The 16180-nt window shown below is 37.6% G+C and overlaps 1 protein-coding gene across 1 annotated transcript in view; it reads left to right on the forward strand.

Moving 5' to 3' along the window:
- DGKK (diacylglycerol kinase kappa) overlaps positions 1 to 16180 on the forward strand; it is a 171460-nt gene that overhangs the window by 135035 nt on the left and 20245 nt on the right. The window contains exon 15 of the mRNA XM_059385658.1: positions 15423 to 15642. Coding sequence (XP_059241641.1) covers positions 15423 to 15642 — 220 coding nt within the window. The remainder of the gene's footprint in view (positions 1 to 15422; positions 15643 to 16180) is intronic.

The raw sequence follows: 16180 nt of genomic DNA on the forward strand, positions 1-16180 counted from the left end.
AACAGGACTGATTCCTTAATTTCTCTTTCTGTCACTTCATTATTGGTGTATAGAAATGCAGCAGATTTCTATACATTGATTTTGTATCCTACAACTTTATTGAATTGACTCAGCAGTACTACCAGTTTTTTGGTGGAGTCATTCTGGTTTTCTATATATAGTATCATGTCAACTGCAAATAGTGAATGTTTGACTCCCTCCTTGCCCATTTGGATGCCTTTTATTTCTTTGTGTTGTCTGACTGCTGTGACTTGGATTTCCAGTACTATGTTGAATAACAGTGGTGAGAGTGGACACCCTTGTCTTGTTCCTGACCATGGAAAAGCTCCCAGTTTTTCCCTGTAAGAATGATGTTAGCTGTGGGTTTTTTGATAAATGATCTTTATTATGTTGAGGTATCTTTGTGGGTTTATTTCTGGGCTCTGTCTACTGTGCTATTGATCTATGTGTTGATTTTTGTTCCAGTACCATACTGTTTTGATTACTACAGCTTTGTAGTACATCTTGAAATCTGGGATTGTAATACCTCCAGTTTTGTTCTTTCTCAGGATTGCTTTGGTATTTAGGGTCTTTTGTCATTCCATAAAAAGTTTATGATTATTGTTCTAGTTCTGTGAAAAATGCTGTTGGTAATTTGATAGGTATTTCATTGGATGTGTATATTGCTTTGGGTAGTATGGACATTTTAACAATATTTGTTTTCCCAATCCATGAACACGGAATATCTTTCCATTTATGTTATCTTTAATTTCATTCATCAGTGTTTTATAACATTCAGAGTACAGATCTTACACTGCCTCACTTAAGTTTATTATTTTTGGTGAAATTGTAAATGGGATTGTTTTCTTAATTTCTCTTTCTGCTACTTCCTTACTAGTGCATAGACTGCTTTAGATTGATTTTGCATTATGCAGCTTTACTGAATTCATTTTTTTGCCCTAGTAGTTTTTTGGTGGAGTCTTTTTAGGGTTCTCTATATACAGTATCATTTCATTTGCAGATAGTAAAAATTTTACTTCTTCCTTAGCGATTTGGATGCCTTTTATTTCTTTTTGTTGTCTGATTGCTGTGGCTAGGACTTCGAGTAGATGCTGGATAACAATGGTGAGAGTGGGCATCCTTGTCTTGTTCCTAATCTTGGGGGAAAGCTCTGTTTTTTCACCATTTACTATGGCTGACTGCGGGCTTTTCATATATGGCCTTTATCATGTTGAGGTATGTTCCCTATAAAACTACTTTATTAAGGGTTTTTAGCATGAATGGATGTATACTTTGTTAGATGCTTTTTCTATATCTGTTGAAATGACCACATGATTTTTATCCTTTCTGTTGTTGATGTGGTGTGTCACACTGATTAATCGCAAATATTGAATCACCCTTGCCTCTGAGGAATAAATCCTACTTGATCATGGTGAATGATTTTTTAATGTACTGTTGGGTTCAGTTCGTTAATATTTTGTTGAAGATTTTTGCAGCTATGTTCTTAGAGATATTGGCCTGTAGTTCCCCTTTTTTATATTATGTTTATCTAGTTTTGTTATCAGATTAATGCTGGCTTCATAGAATAAATGTAGAAGCTTTCCCTCCTCTTATGTTTTTTGGAATAGTTGAGAACTCTTCTGTAAATGTTCTGTAGAATTCATCTATGAATCCAGCTGGTCCTGGACTTCTGTTTGTTGGGGATTTCTTGATTGGTGATTCAATTTCATTGCTGGTAATCAGTCTGTTCAAATTTTTTATCTCTTCCTAGTTCAGTTAAGGAAAGTGATTTTTTTTTTCCCCTAGGAATTTGTTCACTTATTCTAGGTTGTCCAATTTGTTGATGTATAATTTTTCATAATATTCTCTCATAATCCTTTGTATTTCTGCACCATCAGTTGTTATTTCTCTTCTTTCTCTTCTGATTTTGTTTATTTTTCTCTCTCTCTCTTTTGGTAAGTCTGATTAAAGGTTTATCAATTTAGTTTGTCTTTGCAAAGAACCAGCCCCTGGTTTTATTGATCTATTCTATTGGTTGTTTAATTTCTATTTCACTTATTCTGCTCTCATTTTTATTATTTTCTTCCTCGTACTGTTGTTAGATTTGGTTGTTTTCTTTTTTCTATCTCCTTAGATGTAAGGTTAGGTTTTTGATATTTTTGAGATTTGAGATTTTTCTTGCTTTTTGAGGGAGGCCCATATTGCTATAAACTTCCCTCTTCAAATGGCCTTTCCTATATCCCAAAGGTTCAGGATTTTGTGTGTTCATTTTCACTTGTCTCAATGTTTTGTTTTGTTTTATTTTTTTTATGTCCCCTTGACCTATTCATTGTTTAGTAGCATGCTATTTAACCTCCTTGTATTTGTTTTCTTTCCTGATTTTTCCCAGTGGTTGATTTCTAGTTTCACAGCATTGTGTAAGAAAAGATGCATGATATGACTTCAGTCATCTTGATTTTGTTGAGACTTATTTCATGGCCTAACATGTGATCTATCTGGAGAGCATTCCATATGCACTTGAAAAGAATGTCTATTCTACTGATTTAGGATAGAATATTCTAAATATATCTGTTAGACCCATCTGGCCCAAATTGTCATTTAAGTCACTGTTTCCTTTTGATCTCTTGGATGATTTATTCATTGATGTAAGTGAGCTGTTATAATACCAGCTATTATTTTATCATTATAAATTACTTCTTTTATTTTTTCATTTATTCACAGTTTGTTTTTTCAAAGAGGTAAAGCATTTGGCTGTATGATACAGATACACCTTTATTTAAACCACTAAAAAAGATGGTTTCTGTAATTTGCCACCAAATGTATTCCTTGCTGATTTATATAGTTTTCTTCTTTCTTTTTTTGCATTATAATTTTTTAATTCAATTAATTAACATATAATGTATTATTCATTTCAGAGGTATAGGTCTGTGATTCATAAGTCTTATATAATACCCAGTGCTCTCCTTAATATCACATGCCCTTCTTAATGTCCATTTATCCCTCCTTAATGTCCATTTATCCCATAATGTCCAGTTATCCCACCCCTACACGTCCCTCCCCTCCAGCAACCCTGTTTGTTTCCTATGATTAAGAGTCTCTTATAGTTCATCTCCCTCTCTGGTTTCATCTTGTTTTATTTTTTCCTCTCATCTCCTATAATCCTGTTTTGTTTCTTAAATTCCACATACCAGTGAGATCATATGATAATTGTCTTTTTCTGATTGACTTATTTCACTTAGTATAATACCCCTTACTTTCATCCACATCATTGCAAATGACAAGATTTAGTTTTTTGATGGCTGCTTAATATCCCTGTGTGTCTGTGTGTGTGTGTGAGTGTGTGCATGTGCATGTGCACACATGTGCACATGCATATGTATACACCAGATCTTTATCCATTCATCTGTTGATAGACATCTGAGCTTTTTCTGTAGTTTGGCTATTGTGGACATTGCTGCTATAAACATCGGGGTGCAGATGTCCCTCCACATCACTACATTTGTATCTTTGGGGTAAATGCATAGCAGTGCAATTGCTGGGTCATAGGAAAGCTCTATATTCAGCTTTCTGAGGAACCTCCATACTGTTTTCCAGAGTGGCTGCATAAGCTTGCATCCCCACCAACAGTATAAGAGGGTTCTCCTTTCTCCACATCCTCACCAACATTTGTTGTTTCATGATTTGTTAATTTTAGCCATTCTGACATGTGTGAGGCGGTATCTCATTGGGCTTTTGATTTGTATTTCACTGATATCATGTGATGTGGAACATTTTTTTATGTGTCTGTTGACCATTTGTAGGTCTTCTTTGGAGAAATGTCTGTCATGTCTTCTGCCCATCCATTTGGATTATTTGGTTTTTGGATGTGGAGTTTCATAAGTTATTTATAGATCTTGGATACTTGCCCTTTATATGATATGTAATTTGCAAATATCTTCTCTCATTCTGTCAGTTGTCTTTTGGTTTTGCTGTGCAAAAGCTTTTCATCTTGATGAAGTCCCAATAGTTCATTTTTGCCTTTATTTTCCTTACCTTATAGTGAAAGGAAATGGACCAGTTTCATTCTTCTGCACGTTGCTGTCACTTTTCCCAACACCATTTGTTAAAGACATTGCCTTTTCCCCACTGAATATCCTTTCCTGATTTGTTGAATATTAATTGACCATAGAGCTGAGGGTTCATTTCTGGATTCTCTATTCTGTTCCATTGATCTATGTGTCTGTTTTTGTGCCAGTATCATACTGTCTTGATGATTATAACTTTGTAATAGAGCTTGAAGTCTAGAATTGTGATGCCACAAGTTTTGGTTTCCTTTTTCAACACTCCTTTAGCTATCCAGTGTCTTTTATAGTTCCATACAAATTTTAGCATTAAAATTTAGGTTCCCGTTCTGTGAACAAAGGTGATGGTATTTTGTAGAGATTGCATTGAATGTGTAGGTTGCTTTAAGTAGCATAGACATTTTAATAATATTTATTCTTCTGATCCATGAGCATGGAATGTTTTCTATTTCTTTGTGTCTTCCTCAATTTCTTTCATGAGTGTTCTATAGTTTTCTGAGAACAGATCCTTTGCCTCTTTGGTTAGGTTTATTCCTAGGTATCTTATGGCTTTTTGTGCGACCATAAATGGGATTGATTCCTTGATTTCTTTTTCTTTTGCCTCATTGTAAGTATATAGAAATGCAACTGATTTCTGTACATTGACGTTTATATCCTGCCAATTTGCTGAATTCTTGTATGATTTCTAGCAATTTGTGGGTGGACTCTTGTGTTTTCCACATAGACTATCATGTCATCGGCAAAGAGTGAGAGTTTCACTTCTTCTTTGCCAGTTCAGATGCCTTTATTTCTTTTTATTTTCCAATTGCTGAGGCTGACTTCTAGGACTATGTTTAACAGCAGTGGTGATAATGGACATATCTGTCATGTTCCTGACCTTAGGGAAAAAGCTCTCAGTTTTCCCCTCATTGAAAATGAGATTTGCTGTGGGCTTTCCATAAATGGCTTTTATGATGATTCTATCCTTATACTGTGAAGAGTTTTAATCAAGAAAGGATGTTGTACTTTGTCAAATGCTTTTTCTACAGCTATTGAAAGGATCATATGGCTCTTGTCCTTTCTTTCAGTTATGTAGGATATCGCATTGATTGATTTGCAGATGTTGAACCACCTTTGCAGCCCAGGAATAAATCCCAGTTGGTCGTGGTGAATAATCCTTTTAATGTACTGTTGGCTTCTGTTGGCTAGTATTTTGGTGAGAATTTTTCCATCCATGTTCATCAGGGATATTGGTCTGTAATTCTTTTTGGTAGGGTCTTTGATTTGGGGATCAAGGTAACACTAACCTCATAGAAAGAGTTTGGAAGTTTTTCTTCCATTCCTATTTTTTGAAACAGCTTCAGAAGAGTAGGTGCTAATTTTTCTTTGAATATTTGCTACAATTCCCCTGGGAAGCCATCCAGCCCTGGGCTCTTGTTTGTTGGGAGATTTTTGATTACTGCTTCAATTTCCTTGATGGTTATAGGTCTGTTCAGCTTTCCTATTTCTTCCTGTTCCAGTCTTGGTAGTTTATAAGTTTCCAGGAATGCATCCATTTCTTCTAGATTGCTTAATTTGTTGGCATATAGTTGCTAGTAATCATTTTTAATAATTATTTCTATTTCCTTGGTGTTAGTCATGATCTCTGCCCTGTCATTCATGATTTTATTAATTTGGGTCCTTTCCCTTTTCTTTTGAATAAATCTGGCCAGTGGCTTATTGATCTTGTTAATTCTATTAAAGAACCAGCTTCTAGTTTCATTGATCTGTTCTACTGTCCATTTGGTTTCTATTTCATTGATTTCTGCTCTGATCTTTATTATTTCTCTTCTCCTGCTGGGTTTAGGCTTTGTTTGTTGTTCCTTCTCAGCAAGCTTTAGGTATAAGGTTAGGTTATGTATTTGAGACCTTTCTTGTGTCTTGAGAAAGTCTTGTACTGCTTTATACTTCCCTCTTAGGACCACTTTTGCTGCATCCCAATGATTTTGAGCAGTTGTGTTTTCATTTTCATTTGTTTCCATGAATTTTTTTAATTCTTTAATTTCCTGGTTGACCCATTCATTCTTTAGTAGGATACTCTTTAGCCTTCATTTATTTCTTTCCAAATTTCTTTTTGGGACTGAGTTCCAGTTTCAAAGCATTGTAGTCTGAAAATATGCAGGGAATGATCCCAGTCTTTTGGTACTAATTGAGACTTAATTTGAGACCCAGTATGTTATCTATTCTGGAGAATGTTCCATGTGCACTTGAGAAGAATGTGTGTTCTGTTGCTTTAAGATGGAGTGTTCTTAGGAAACAAATACAAATGTTATGGATCAAATGAAAAAGATTGAGAGAACACCCTCATTTGGGTGGGTCACTTTCAGCACTTGGAAGGAACTGCCATGGGGAATAAGGTAAAACGTTACTGACAACTCAGGCAAACACCCAGGTCTGTTAAAATAATTAATAAAGACCCCATGCATATAAGAAAAAAAAAGATGGAGTGTTCTGGATAAGTGTGAAGTCCACCTGGTCTAGTGTGTCACTCAAAGCCCTTATTTCCTTCTTGATCTTCTGCTTAGATGACCTGTCCACTTCAGTGAGGGAGGGTGTTAAATTTCCCTATTATTATTGTATTATTATCAATGTGTTTCTTTAATTTTGTTAGTAATTATTTTATGTAAGTGCCTGCTCTCATGTTAAGGGCATAAATATTTATAATTGCTATATCTTCTTATTGGATAGACTCTTTAATTACAATATAGTGTCCTTCCTCATCTCTTATTCTAGTCTTTGGCTAAAATCTAATTTATCTGATACAAGTATTGCCACCCCAGCTTTCTTTTGTTGTCTATTAGCATGATAAATGGTTTTTTATTTAAAAGGACATCTGGAGGTGTCTTTGGGTCTAAATATGTCTTTTTTTTGTTTTTTTGTTTTTTTGTTTGTTTGTTTGTTTTTATTTTTTATAAACATATATTTTTATCCCCAGGGGTACAGGTCTGTGAATCACCAGGTTTACACAGTTCACAGCACTCACCAAAGCACATACCCTCCCCAATGTCCATAATCCCACCCCCTTCTCCCAAACCCCCTCCCCCCAGCAACCCTCAGTTTGTTTTGTGAGATTAAGAGTCACTTATGGTTTGTCTCCCTCCCAATCCCATCTTGTTTCATTTATTCTTCTCGTACACACTTAAGCCCCCATGTTGCATCACCACTTCCTCATATCAGGGACATCATAAATATGTCTTTAAGATAGCATATCAGTGGGTCTTGCTTTTATCCAATCTGATATCCTATGTCTTTTGATTGGGGGCATTTAGCCCATTTACATTCAGAGTAACTACTGAAAGATATGATTTTAATGTCATTGCATTACCTGTAAAGTGAGTGTTACTATATATTGTCTCTGTTCCTTTCTGGTCTATGTTACTTTAGTGCTCTCTCTTTGCTTAGAGGATCCCTTTTAACATTTCTTGTAGGGATGGTTTAGTTATCACAAATTCTTTTAGTTTCTGTTTGTCCTAGAAGGCTTTTTTTTAATCACTCTATCTTTTTTTAATGACATCCTAGCTGGATAAAGTATTCTTGGCTCCATATTTTTCTCATTTAGCATCCTGAATATATCATGCCAGTCCTTTCTGGGCTGCTAGGTCTCTGTGGATAAGTCTTCTGTCAATCTAATGTTTCTACCCTTGTAGGTTATAGACTTCTTGTCATAAGCTGCTTAAAGGATTTTCTCTTTGTCTTTGGGATTTTCAAATTTCACTATTACATGTTGGGGTGTTGACCTATTTTTATTAATTTTGAGGGGGGGTCTCTATGCCTCCTAGATTTTTATGCCTGTTTCCTTCCCCAAATTAGGGAGCTCTCCACTGTAATTTGCTCCAATATACCTTCTGCCCCCTCTCTCTTTTCTCTTCTTTTGGGATCCCAATTATTCTAATATTGTTCTGCTTTATGGTATCACTTATCTCTCAAAATCTCTCCTTGTGATCCAGTAGTTGTTTATCTCTCTTTTTCTCAGCTTCTTTATTCTCCATCATTTGGTCTTCTATATTACTAATTCTCTCTTCTACCTCATTTATCCTACCAGGAAGAGCCTCCCTTTTTTATTTCATCTCATAAATAGTCTTTTTTATTTCAACTGGTTAGATTTTAGTTCTTTTATTTCTCCAGAAATGGATTCTCTAGTGTCTTCTATACTTTCTTCAAGTATAGTTTCTTTATAATCATTATTCTGAACTCTTTCTTATGTCCATACTGATTAGGTCCCTGGCAGTCAGTACTGCCTCTTGTTCTCTTTTTTGAAGTTAGTTTTTCTGTCTTGTTATTCTGTCCAGAGAATAGATAAACAGGAGAACAAAATACTAAAATGGGAGCAACAACCCCAGGGAAATGTACACTAAATGAATCAGAAGAGACCCAAAACTGGGGAAAAAATTTTTTTAAAAAGATAATATAATCAGGTGAGTAGAATAGAGCAATACACTGGATTCTGTGCAGTGTAGAGAATACACTGGATTCTTTTGTTTGGTCTGTTTTAGAAAACTAGATCTCAAATTTGTAAAGAAAGAAAAACATACATGTAAAACATACATGTAAAAGAATAAAATGAAAGGATAGAATGTAACTATAAAAATGGAAATTAAGGGGCACCTGGGTGGCTCAGTGGGTTGGGCCGCTGCCTTCGGCTCAGGTCATGATCCTCAGAGTCCTGGGATCGAGCCCCGCATTGGGCTCTCTGCTCAGTGGGGAGCCTGCTTCCTCCTCTCTCTCTGCCTGCCTCTCTGCCTGCTTGTGATCTCTGTCTGTCAAATAAATAAATAAAATCTTAAAAAAATGGAAATTAAAAGAAAAGAAAAAACAAAAGAGAAAAACAGCAACAAATAAAAAGAAGGAATATAAACAGGTGAACAGAACAGAGCAATACACTATCTACTGAGTGCATATTGGTCAGTTTGTTAGAAGAAACTATATCCCCAAATTGAAAGGAAATAAAAATGTATATATACAAAAATACAATTAAATACATTGAAAGGATAGGATGTAACTGTAAAGGTGAAAATTAAAAAAGACTTGAACAAAGCAAAAAAAAAGGAAGAAGGGAAAAAAGAAAAAAGAATATGATTAGATAGGTGAATAGAACAAAACCATTCACTAGATTTTGGGTGTATTTTGGTCTACTAGAAGAAATTGCATCCCAAAATTATAAAGAAAGAAAAACTTACATATATTCAAAAATAAGTTATACACAAACAATGAATCCTGGAACACTAATCAAAATCTAATGATGTACTGTATGGTGACTAACATAACATAATAAAAAAAATTATTAAATATAATTGAATAATAAATAAATAAATACAATGAAGGGATAAAATGCAACTGTAGGGGCGCCTGGGTGGCTCAGTGGGTTAAGCCTCTGCCTTCGGCTCAGGTCATGATCTCAGGGTCCTGGGATCAAGCCCCACATCAGGCTCTCTGCTCAGCAGGAAGCCTGCTTCCCCCCTCTCTCTGCCTGCTGCTCTGCCTACTTGTGATCTCTCTCTCTCCCTGTCAAATAAATAAATAAAATATTTTTTAAAAACTGTAACTGTAAAAATGAAAATTTTAAAAGTTTTTTTAGAAAGAGTTAATAAAATAAATTGGTTGAAAAAAGAAAGAAAAAATTTTGGAGGAGATTATGCTGAGTGAAATAAGTCAAGCAGAGAAAGTCAATGATCATATGGTTTCACTTACTTGTGGAACATAAGGAATAGCATGGAGAACATTAGGAGAAGGAAGGTAAAAATGAAGGGGGGGATTGTATGGGGAGATGAACTATAAGACACTATGGACTCTGAGAAACAAACTGAGGGTTTTAGAGGGGAGGGGGGTGAGAGGATGGGTTGCCCTGGTGATGGGTATTAAAGAGGACACATATTGTGTAGAACACTGGGTGTTATAAGTAACCAATGAATCTTGGAACACTACATCAAAAACTAATGATGTACTGTATGAAGACATAACGATAAAAAAATAATAATGTGAAAAATAATAAATAAAGATTTTTGTTCTGAAAAAACAAGTTGTAAAAAAGAAAGAATTTAAGTTGAAAGATTACAGAACCATGAATTCTATGTGCTGTATTCCCTTAGGGCTGGAGTTTTGCAGTTCTTGATTAGTAAACTTGGTCCTATCTGGATGATCTTGCTGATATTCTGGGGGACAAGCCTGTTGCATTGATTCTCAAATGTCTTTGCCCTAAGCAGAATTGTACTGCCCTTGCCAGGGAACGAGGCTATATAATCTACTCTGGTTTGCTCTATGTGGTTTTGTTCCCTTAAGGCTTTCCATACAGCTTTGGACGATGAGAATGAAAAAGGCAACCTCCCAATCTCCCACCCCTGAGCAGAAGGCTGGGGTCCCCACTCCTCAGTGAACCCTCAGAGAATAGCAGTCAGTCACTCTTGTCTCTCTCACCCAGCCTGTAACTGAGCATTTCTGTCTCAGGCACATGACACATTTCGGGTCTCCAAAGCCTGCAGACTCCTGCAGTGTGCTCCCATGCTGCTCTTCCAGGGAGAGGAAGGGGGGTGGTCTCACTGGCTCTGCAGTTTGTTGGACTCTTCTCTGATAGCAGTCAACCGATTGTGCTGTGGTTCCCAGTTTATGGCAACCCTGAGCTAAGAGCCCACTCCTGGGCTCACTCTTCGCAGCAGCTTCCCTGCTGTGAGGCCTGGGAGCTCTGTCACACTCAAGCATTCCCAATCTTACTGTGACCCCAAGGATCCTGAGACCACACTGTCCCAGCTAGAGTTTTGTGCCCCCCCACCCACTTAGCCTGAGTGATGTCCCTCACTAGAGCCAACTTCTAAAAGTTCTGATTTATGTTCCACTGCTATATCACTTGTCAGTAGTTGGCTTATGGAGGCTCCCTCTCCCTGTAGCTTATCTTCCCATATATCACCTCAGATTCACTTTTCCACACTTCCTACTTTGCAAAAAGTGGTTGCTTTTCTATTTGTAGAGTTTCAGCTATTCTTTTCTTACATCTCTCGTTGAGTTTGCAGGTGTTCAGAATGATTTGATAGCTATCTAGCTAAATCCCTGGGGCCAGATGAAATTAAAGTCTCCTACTTCTTCACCATCTTGTAAATAAATCTTTCTTTATGTTTTTTAATAGCTACTTTATGCATTTGGGCGCTCCCATGTTGGGTGCATAAGTATTTACAATTGTTATATCTTCCTGTTGGATTGTTCCTTTTATGATTATATAGTGTCTTTCTTTGACTCTTGTTAGAGTCCTTGTTTTATTTATTTTTATTTTTTTAAAGATTTTATTTATTTATTTGATGGAGAGAGACCATGAGAGAGGGAGACCATGGAGAGAGAGGGAACACAAGCAGGGGGAGTGGGAGAGGGAGAACCAGGCTTCTCTCTAAGCAGAGAGCCCAATGTGGGGCTCAGTTCCAGGACCCCAGGATCATGACCCAAGTCAAAGGCAGAATCTTAATGACTAAGCCACCCAGGCACCCCAAGTCTTTGTTTTAAAAGTCTACTTTATCCAATACAAGAATTGCTACCCTGGCTTTCTTTTCATTCCTATTGACATGATAAATGGTTTTGTTTCCCTTTAACTTTCAATCTGCATGTGTCTATAGGTTTGAAATGAGTCTCTTGTATGCAGCATATAGGTGGGTCTTGCTTTTTTATTCACTCTGTCACCTTATGCCCTTTGAGTCCTTTACATTCAAAGTAATTATTGAAAGTTATGTACCATATTACCATTTTGTTACTCATTTTACAGTTGTTTTTGTACTTCTTCTCTGTTCCTTTCTTCTCTTGCTCTCTTCTTTTGTGGTTTGCTGGCTTTCTTTTGTGATATACTTGGATCCCTTTTTCTTTATTTTTTGCATATCCACTATCAGTTTTTGATTTGTGGTTACCATTAGCTTTGTATATAACATCTTCTGCATATAGGAGTCTATATTAAGTTGATGGTCACTTAAGTTTGAACTCATTCTGAAAGAACTAAATTTTTACCCTTCTCCCACTCCACTTTACATTGTTTCATTTTGTGACTCCCTTAGCTGATTTTTATAGATATACTTAATTTTACTGTGTCTGTGCTTCCTAGTTTTCTTAGTCCTGCTTATGGTTTTTCCTTTCCACTCAAAGAGTCTTCTTTAACATTTTTTTTAAGTCTGGTTCAGTGGTGATGAATTCTTTTAACTTTTCTTTGTCTGAGAAACTATCTTTCCTTCTTTTCTGAACAATAGCCTTGCTAGATAGAGTATTCTTGGCTGCAGGGTTTTTTTCTTTTACCACTTTGAATATATTATGGAAATCCCTTCTGGTCTGCAAAGTTTCTGCTGAAAATCAACTGATAGACTTACGGACTTTTTTCTTGTATGTAACTGTTTTCTCTTGCTGTTTTTAAAATTCTCTTTATCACTACTTCTTGCCATTTTAATTATTATGTGTCTTGGTGTGAACCTCCTTGGGCTAATTTTGTTGGGGGCTCTCTGTGTCTACTGGATCTGGATTTTTGTTTCTTTCTCCATATTAAAGAATATTTTCAGCTATTATTTCTTTAAATAAATTTTTTACCCTCTCTTCTGTCTCTTCTCCTTCTGGGATCCACATAATGTGAATAGTGTTATGCTTGATGGTGTCACTGCATTCCCTTAATCTATTCTCATTCTTTATTACTCTTTTTTCTTCCCCCTGTTCAGCTTGACTGTTTTCTATTACTCTATTCTCCAGGTCGCTGATCTGTTCTGCTTCCTCTAGTCTACTATTTATTCCCTCTAATGTATTTTTAATTTCAGTTATTCAGTTTTTCATCTTCAATTGGTTCTTTTTTATGTTTTCTATCTCTTTGTTGAGGATCTCACTGAGGTCCTCCACTCTTTTCTCAAGTCAAGTGACTATCTTTATGACCATCACTTTAAATTTTCTATCAGGTATATTGTTAGCTCTGTTTTGTTTAGCTCTCTTGCTGTGATTTTGACCTGTTCTTTCATTTGTGACATATTCCTCTGTCTCACCATTTTTTCTAAATCTCTGTATCTGTTTCAATGTGCTAGGAAAGTCAGCTATGCTGCCTGCTCTTGAAAGCAGTGGCGTTATGAAAAAGAGTTCCCATAGTGCCCTGTAGTGCAATGTCCCCTGTTCCTCAGAATGTGGTACTTCAAGGGTCTCTCCTATATGTGTTGCATGTGCCCTGCTATTGTGGCTGAGCTGCATTTGCCTTCAGTCCACTCATCTGCAATGGCTCTCTTTGCCTAGTGTGGGCAGTGTTTCATCCCTGTTTTGTTAATGGGCAAGTTTGGGGCCACACTGGGCTTGAGCTGGGTCAGACCAAGCACTTGTCAAAGCTGCAGACACCAAACTGCAGGATGCTTTCCCCGTGTTGCCCCCTGAAAGGCTTTTGTTAGTAGGCAGGATATTCTCCCTGTGTTGCCCCCCGAGCTTTCATTGGTGGTTGGGCCCTGCTATCAAACCAGATGTCTCCCCCCAGCCCATTGCTGCATTTGTAGTTGAAATGCGTATGTGGTTTTCTTCCCCTCTCTCCAGGGCAGGAGTCACTCTGGATTGACATGTTGGATGGGGTGGGTCTTCTGCTAGGGGTGTGTTGAATGGAGTGGGTCTTCAGGAATATGCAGGGAGCAGGGTGCCTGGTGTTAGCAAGGTGTGTGCTAATCTCTGGGGGAGGAGACCTGTAGCTGCTTTGGAGAATTATTGAGGATGGGTTGAAGGGGGCAAGTCCACAGAAGTGCATGGGGGTGAGGTGTGCTGTTAGCAAGCTAGGTGGAAAGTATTCCTATTTGTTCCCAAAGGTGTCTGTGTATCTAGGCTGGGAGCAGAGGGTAGGAAATAGAACCTTCCAGCTCTTTTGTTCTTGGAGAAGTCTCCTAAGGATCCCTGCCCTCCCAGCCCACATTCTGAGAGTGGTAAATTAATCTCCTTCCTGTATGTACCAATTGTTTTTCAAATTGCTACTTCGATGCTGTATTTCAGTGGAGTTGTTTGTTTTGTTGTGTCTTTAAGGGCAGAAACTCAGTTTTCTACTGCCTTCTAGCTCTTCCAGGGCTGAGCCCACTGACTTTTAAAGTTCTTGGTGTTGAGACTCACTGATTGTAGGAACTTGCAAAGTTAAATCCTCCTGTTTTTCAAAGCCATGTTTTTCATGGGGATTTGTCTTCCCAGTGTGGGTCCCCCATGCCTGAGGTGACTGGTGTGGTGTCTTCTCCTCTCCCTTCTCTGTGCCTGTGGTGTTCCTCCCTCCTGCACAGAGTCTTGTAGGTCAGTTTGGTTCCCAATCACATCCCTGCCCTTCCTACCACTGTCAGTATGGCCTCTTTTCTATGATTAGCTGTGAATAGTATGTTTTGCCAGTCTTTGGGTCATCTCCAGTGTTATTTACACCAGTGTGGCTTTTATCTAGGTATGTCCATGAGATGAGGTAAGCTTAGGATCCTTCTGTTCTGCCATCTTCCTGGAAGTCCCAGAACCGTCTTTTTAATGAAAGCAAGTGTACCTTTCACTGGAAATCTTTTTCACTGGGAATTGTAAAAGAAAGGGAAGGCTGATAAACCTCTATTATGGGAAAAGTCCAGTTTCATCACATTTCCATCTTTCACCAAATGAAGAGTAACATTATGCATCCTAATACATGTACCATGTAGCTCAGCATGTACCAAGCATCTGCCCACACCTAGACACAAGTGTACACCAAGCATGTATGCACATGGTTGTATAGCAGAACATGTACAAATACATGCTAGAAATATACTCACATTAATTTCTAAAACAAAAATAACAACAACAATAACTAACACTTGTATAGCACCCTGTGCTAGGAAACGTTTAAGGATTTTTAATGCATTAATTTATTTAACCTCCACAATTGCCCTAGAATATAAAAGCACATAGAGGTAAAGTAAATTGTCTCAGGTCACAAACTATTCAGTAATAGAGCAGGAAATCAAGCCATAATCACTCAGTGCATTCCCCAAATACACACATATACAAAGGCAGACACTAGGCACCCATGCAGAAGCACATCCACATCTGTAGGAGCATGCCCATGAAAACACCAATCCAGAAATGTTTAACTTTCCTCAAGTTTGCCAAGTTTGCTCATTTTACAATCAGTCTGACACAAGAAAAATTTGGCAACATACATTGATGCCTGCAGCTGCTCAGAAACAAATGATATCTGTTTGATGCCCTAACACCCTTTGGTCATCTCATCATATCTACCAAGTACTTCTTTCCCCAAACTTTTATTTCATCAACTTTTTTTGCTCAGAGTTCCCAGCCAACAACCACCCCTCCTTACCTCTCACATACCTCCCAGCTCCTCATTCTGTCCTTTCAAGTACTTGTCCCTCATAACAATGCCCTGTCCCCTTCATCCTTATACAGAGTGACATAATGTATGACAAGCTCAGTGTCCTGATTGATATCCTGGCTGAGGAGGCAGCAGTTGAGAAAAGTACTACAGTATATGCAGATGATGCCAAGGCAGATGGAAAACCCTTCATCCCTCAAATAGACCACATAGCCAAGTGCAAGTTGGAGCTGGCCACAAAGGCCCAGAATCTCCAGAAATCCTTGAAGCTCATCATATTTCAAGTTGAACAAGGTAAGGTCCCAGAGTTGTGGTGATTGAAGTAAGGTAAGTGAAGTTTCCGGTGAATGAATTTCTATATAGCAAGGAAGTCCCTTTGGCTGGCCTCTGACTTTTAGCCATGGTACCTTCTCCTGCCTTGGTACCTTTAATATAACCTCAGCCAAGTTTCCCAGAAAGAAGGTAAATCTCCATTCTGCACTGTGAATGTAGTAAACAACCCATTTGCTTCTATTTCTGTAGTTTCCAAGTAGTGGAGATGTAGCCATAATCTTATCACAACTAACCCTCAGCCTGCTCCAACAACACATAAGTCAGATCTATATGTGCAGCTTGTGCCCATGGGACAGAAAAAGGCACCCCTAGTAGGATAGGGATTGAACCTATGAGCTTTGGCACAAGTTGAGCACCTGAGCTATACAAAATATAGGCTGGTAAAAGGAAGGAGACTTCTCAAATATTCTTGGAATAGATGAAACATTTGAATAAAAGGATGGCATGGTCCTAGAGGCTCAAGTCTGAAAAAAAAAAAAAAGCCATGTGAGTAAATTAA

The sequence above is a fragment of the Mustela nigripes genome, chromosome X, assembly GCF_022355385.1.
Source record: "Mustela nigripes isolate SB6536 chromosome X, MUSNIG.SB6536, whole genome shotgun sequence".
Classification (NCBI taxonomy): domain Eukaryota; kingdom Metazoa; phylum Chordata; class Mammalia; order Carnivora; family Mustelidae; genus Mustela; species Mustela nigripes.